The sequence below is a fragment of the Propithecus coquereli genome, unplaced genomic scaffold, assembly GCF_000956105.1.
Source record: "Propithecus coquereli isolate 6110/MARCELLA unplaced genomic scaffold, Pcoq_1.0 Scaffold116, whole genome shotgun sequence".
NCBI classification, from domain to species: Eukaryota; Metazoa; Chordata; class Mammalia; order Primates; family Indriidae; genus Propithecus; species Propithecus coquereli.
In genome coordinates this window covers 4,506,508-4,512,400 of record NW_012135636.1, presented here as the reverse complement: position 1 = coordinate 4,512,400, position 5,893 = coordinate 4,506,508, and the positions used below count along the sequence as shown (strand labels likewise).

At 36.7% G+C, this 5,893-nt stretch overlaps 1 protein-coding gene across 1 annotated transcript in view; it reads right to left on the bottom strand.

Annotated features, from left to right (window-relative positions):
* CTAGE5 (CTAGE family, member 5) overlaps nt 1–5,893 on the bottom strand; it is a 94,272-nt gene that overhangs the window by 58,068 nt on the left and 30,311 nt on the right. Inside the window, exons 10-11 of the mRNA XM_012658019.1 lie at nt 2,956–3,078; nt 655–775 (exon numbers count right to left, since the gene is read on the bottom strand). Coding sequence (XP_012513473.1) covers nt 655–775; nt 2,956–3,078 — 244 coding nt within the window. The remainder of the gene's footprint in view (nt 1–654; nt 776–2,955; nt 3,079–5,893) is intronic.

Sequence of the window (5,893 nt, the reverse complement as noted above, 5' to 3'; positions counted from 1 at the left end):
CAGAACTACCATTGGATGAAAATGAGTGAAGGGTACATGAGACCTCTGTACTCTTTTTGCAATTTCCTGTGAATCTCTAATTATTTCAAAATGAAAAGTTTCTTCCTTTAAAATCAAAAAAAATTGATTTGAGAATACAGTTAGTAGCAATAGGGAACCTAACTTTTGCCAACTCCATACAACAACCAGCAAAGGGCAATAACAATTTAGATGGCCAAGATTAAAGTACTGTAACCATCTGGATCATCTGACTAAAGCAAAAAAAGTATCCTGAAGTATTTATTCATATAATACTCATTTTTCAAACCAGTCAACCATCCATTTCACTAGCTTACAGTACAGAGAAAAACAGGCATTGAAATGATTATGATGCAATTTTGAAAGCTGCTATAATAAAGATATATATAATCTATAAAGAAAACAGAGGAGAAGGAGGCTGAAAGTCTGTCTCAGGAGTTGGAGAAAGATTTACTGAAAGGGCGGTATTTCAGCCAAAGCTAAACTATTAATATAAGAGACGGTGAGAGGTGAGCGTTGCAGACAGAAAGTACCAAAGTACAAGTGTATAAAGAACATGGTGCACATGGGGAACAAAAAGGAAATAGAAGAGCTAGTCACCATTTTGGCAAAAGAGGATGAGTCATGACTTAATACCTAAGTGAGCACCATTTTCTGATTCACTCTTCATTTCTAATTCCAAGTTATCATCATCCATTATGTCTTCTCCAAGCACAGCAGCCCAATCTTTCATCTTTAGCAAGCGTTCAGTCAGAGACTTGACATTTAGCAAAGGGGAAAAACAAAGAGAGAGGGTAATGCCTTATGCTAATGGCTTTACAACTTCTGAATGTACAGCTGTAGTTTAAAAATCAATCCACATAAATAACAGCACATGAGCTCTTATTTTCCATGTGTTATTAAGATATGTAAATAGTCTTAAAATCTATAACATATATTGACTATTAAACTCTTCAAGATAAAAACCAAAACTAGTTATTCTTAAATCAAATAAAATACGTGTTAATGGCCCATTCTTGCTCAATATATCACACAACTATAAAGAAGTAAAATGTTTTCTTATATGACGTTTCTCGTATGCCACAAAAGAGTGGCCGTTAACGTGAGAATAAATTTTGTGTGATATCAAACAAATCTGCAACGGAGACACGACATACAAAAAGATTTTAGATTTTTACTTGATTTATTCACGTAAACTAGCTGAGGAGTTCAAGTGAGATAAAGAAAAAAACATTATAAAAGAGAATCTGAATGGGAACATTAGAGGTTTTCCAGAAGTGCTTTTTGAATTTTCTTGAATAAAGGAAGATTTTCTAACACTATAATAGATAATCAACTGACTGTGCCGTGTACTTCTCTGGAAGGACCACCTAAAAATCCACCCTGCTCTACAATTTTCACCCTTAGATTTCCTCCCTCTCTTCAGAGTTCCAGGCACAAATAACATGGTCCACAGCTTTGAGTAGAACTTGAGGTTAGCATCTCATTCTTGTTCTGTTTAGGAAGAATTCTAAACCCTTTAGTTGACTAAGTTTAGGGAAAAAAATAAACTATGCCAAATTCTGAATAAAACTCAGGAAGTTGGAATCTTGAAAATATTCTTAGTAGCAACATAACTAGCATAAATGTATTTCTTTCGATATGACAACATACACTCCACTGTGTAAATTACAGAATGTTAGTTTTATATCTCATTACTTGATATACCTGAGTATCTGTTTGTAGCTTGAAAACATAAGATTTTTTTCAAACATACAGGAAAAATGGGAGGGGAAGTAGGGAGTAGGAAAAAGTCAATAAATCTTAAGAGTAATATCAATTATTTCACTCTTATGATTAGAATCAAGTTTCAATTAAATTTATTTATTTTTTTTTTTTGAGACAGACTCTCACTCTGTTGCCCATGCTCAAGTGCCGTGGCGTCAGCGTAGCTCACAGCAACCTCAGACTTCTGGGCTCAAGCGATCCTACTGCCTCAGCGTCCCAAGTAGCTGGGACTACAGGCATGCGCCACCATGCCCGGCTAATTTTTTCTATATATTTTTAGTTGTCTGGCTAATTTCTTTCTATTTTTTTTAGTAGAGATGGGGTCTCACTCTTGCTCAGGCTGGTTTCGAGCTCCTGACCTGGAGCAATCCTCCCACCTCGGCCTCCCAGAGTGCTAGGATTACAGGCGTGAGCCACCGTGCCCAGCCTAAATTTATTTTTTAAGATGTACTTATCTCTGTGAAAGTACACACACCAGCTAATCTAGGTATTAAAGATACTCCATCAAAGCTGGGCATGGTGGTTCACACCTGTAATCTCAGCACTTTGGGAGGCTGATGCAGGAGGATTGCTGGAGGCCATGAGTTCAAGACCAGCCTAGGCAACATAGCAAAACCCTGTCTCAACAAAAAATTTTAAAAATTAGCCAGGCATGGTGGTGCATGCCTGTAATTGTGGCTACTTGGGAGGCTGAAGCAGGAGGATCGCTTACACCTAGGAGTTGGAGGCTGTAGTGAGCTATGATCATGCCACTGCACTCCAGCCTAGATGACAGAGTGAGACCTTACCTCTAAAAAATAAGAATAAAAATTTAAAAATTAAAAAAAAAAGATATTCAGTCAATACATATAACTTTAACTATCTGTCCAATTTCTCAAGCTCTTTCCAATCTCTTCTTCCCAAAAGAAGCAGATTGCAGACTAACGAGAAAAGGTAAAAACCATTATCATTTTTCTTTGTTAAATATCTAGGCTAAAATACAGAGAAGAAAAAAAGGACATACAGAATGTTGATATATATGCTACAAATCTGTAAGCCTTGAAGGAGCATTTGAAAATGCTGCCAAATACATTATGAAAATAAAAACTGCTAAAATCAAAAGTTCTCAAATTTCAGAGTTAGTATAAAATTCTAGCCAACTCAATCACTAAAACCAGTAGAGCCATTTACCTTGATGTGATTTTCTTTATCATTTAGAACTTGTTCTGCATGTACTTTGGAGTCTTCAAATGTTACTTTCTGTTTATTAAGTTCACTCACTTGTTCTTTCCATACTTCAGCTTCTTGTAAAAGCTGAAAATAAAACAAAAAAAATGCAATTCATCTTATCATACTTATGTATGTGTAGATGCACTTATTTATATATCTGGGTGACTCATTAGAAGATATTAAGAAGGTACTGTGCTGCTAATTACATTAAGAAAAGAAAGAAAAACATGGCTCCTGCTTTCAAAGAAATTTCAAAATAAGGGTAGTATAAATAACAGACACTGAAACATTCTTCAACTAATTTACATAATATATTTATATCAAATAAAAGGTTTTCTGAGACATACATATCTGTTAGATCTGGTCATTTCTTACCACTCCTTATATCTCATATACCATGCCATACCTTAGTTGCATTAAAATTTGTTTTTTAGGCCGGGCGCGGTGGCTCACGCCTGTAATCCTAGCTCTCTGGGAGGCCGAGGCAGGCAGATTGTTTGAGCTCAGGAGTTCGAAACCAGCCTGAGCAAGAGCGAGACCCCGTCTCTACTAAAATTAGAAAGAAATTAATTGGACAACTAAAAATATATACAAAATTAGCCGGGCATGGTGGCGCATGCCTGTAGTCCCAGCTACTCGGGAGGCTGAGGCAGGAGGATCGCTTGAGCCCAGGAGTGTGAGGTTGCTGTGAGCTAGGCTGATGCCACGGCACTGTAGCCCGGGCAACACAGTGAGACTCTGTCTCGGAAAAAAAAAAAAAAAAAAAATTTGTTTTTTAAATCATTGTGCTGTTTTTAGTTAAGATATATAACCCTTAGAAATACTATTAATCTAGAACAGATCAGATTCTGCACAAACAATATTCTACTATACATACTTTCACAGCAAAGAAAAGATTTTCTGAACACAATACAAAAAGTAAAAGATAATTATAAAAGACAATTTCATAAAGCTTAAAAGCTTCACAAATAAAAATATAACACAAACAAAATGAAAAAATGAATAACCAGAAATGAATTCTTATATGTAGCAAAGAGTTAATAACCTTAGCATACAAAGAGCTCTTAAAAGTTAGTAAGAAAAACAGGCAGGCCGGGAGGAGCGGTAGTTCACGCCTGTAATCCTAGCACTCTGGGAGCCGAGGCGGGCGGATTGTTTGAGCTCAGGAGTTCAAAACCAGCCTGAGCAAGAGCGAGACCCTGTATCTACTAAAAATAAAAAGAAATTAATTGGACAACTAAAAATATATAGAAAAAAAATTAGCCGGGCATGGTGGTGCATGCCTGTAGTACCAGCTACTTGGGAGTCTGAGGCAGTAGGATTGCTTGAGCCCAGGAGTTTGAGGTTGCTGTGAGCTAGGCTGACGCCACGGCACTCACTCTAGCCCAGGCAACAGAGCGGGACTCTGTCTCAAAAAAAAAAAAAAAAAGAAAAACAGGCAAAATAAAAAAGACTGAACAGGCAATTCACAAAAGAAATGGCCCATATACGTGAAAAAGTCCAAATTTAAGGTCTTTAAAACTATCATACAGTAATTACTGGATTTCTCTGCAAAACTAAGGCTTCATTAATTCATTAGCATATTTCCACCACATGAAAAATGAATCCTTTTTTTTTTTCATATATAACAGATCAGATGATACTGAAAGGTAAAAACAAATGAGGATTTAAGAAAAAATTTGGATTTGGTGATCAGGTGGTCTCTAGTGAATTAGTAAAGAGATTAAGTACACAGCATACAGTCTTAAAAGGCTAGAAGGAGTGTATTAGAACATGGAATCAATGAATACAGAACAGTTTGTTTCAAGAACTTTGGTAATTAAAAAGGAGTTAGTTCAACATTTCAAAAAAAACTAATTAAAAATAAAAGCAATTCTTCAACATTTCAAAAAAAAAAAAGGAGTTAGATGAAAGCAGGTGTATAGAGTAAGATGATCTAGGTGAAAGGCATAAACCCACAAGGAAAAAAGAGAATAGGAGATGAGGCAAAAGATGATCATAGAAGTAGAAAGTAAAAAGAACTGGAAGTGTAGTAAAAGACTCAGCAGACCAGAGAAAGCTGAAATCTAAGCCAGAAGATGGGAAAGCCCAAAAGCAGGTTGATTTGATACAATATAGAAAGACTCCTGATTTCAAGGGACAAGTACTAGGGGTATAAGTGGGATTCAAAAAAGGAGGACTGATCAGATGTCTGTATAAAAAGCATTTAGAAAGTCCTCCATGTTCTCCCAGAACACACATATACACACATTCTTATTCTCATTCTCTCTCTCATTCGTTCTTTTATACTCACGCATGCACATGCACGCACGCACATGCACACACAGTGACAAAAGGTTAGAGGTTATTCTTTGGAGAGGTGGAAGCTGAGACTCTGGAACCTCTGGCCCGGGTGAAGGTGGAAGTAACATATTGAAAATACAAAAGTATTAAAGGAAAGTTTACTTACTGAACAGCGAGATACCAGCACTCCTTACCTCACTGAGCTGCAAGACTGCTGGCAAACAGACTTACACCTCCCAAATAGGAACTGTGGAGGGCTCCTCCCTGCGGAAATGGCCTTTAAATACCAACAACTGGGAATCCTCCAATTAGAAACACCCTAGCCAAACTATCCTACAGAAAAGCCCACCACTAACAAACATGGAGCTTCAAATTATATCTGAGAGCTTCACTATTATACGAGTGGAAAGCTATGAATCACCAAACACCTGAAAAGAGACTCTTTAATAAGACATAGACCAAAACAGAAAATAAAGGAACTCAAAGGAAAAAGGAAACTTAGGGAACCGAAAAACCCCACAAGATAAGACTCTGCATCCAGGAAACAAGAAAAAGGCATAATCCAAACAAACAAGAACTCTTAGAAGCGAAAAATAGAGAAAAAAATGAAAAAAAG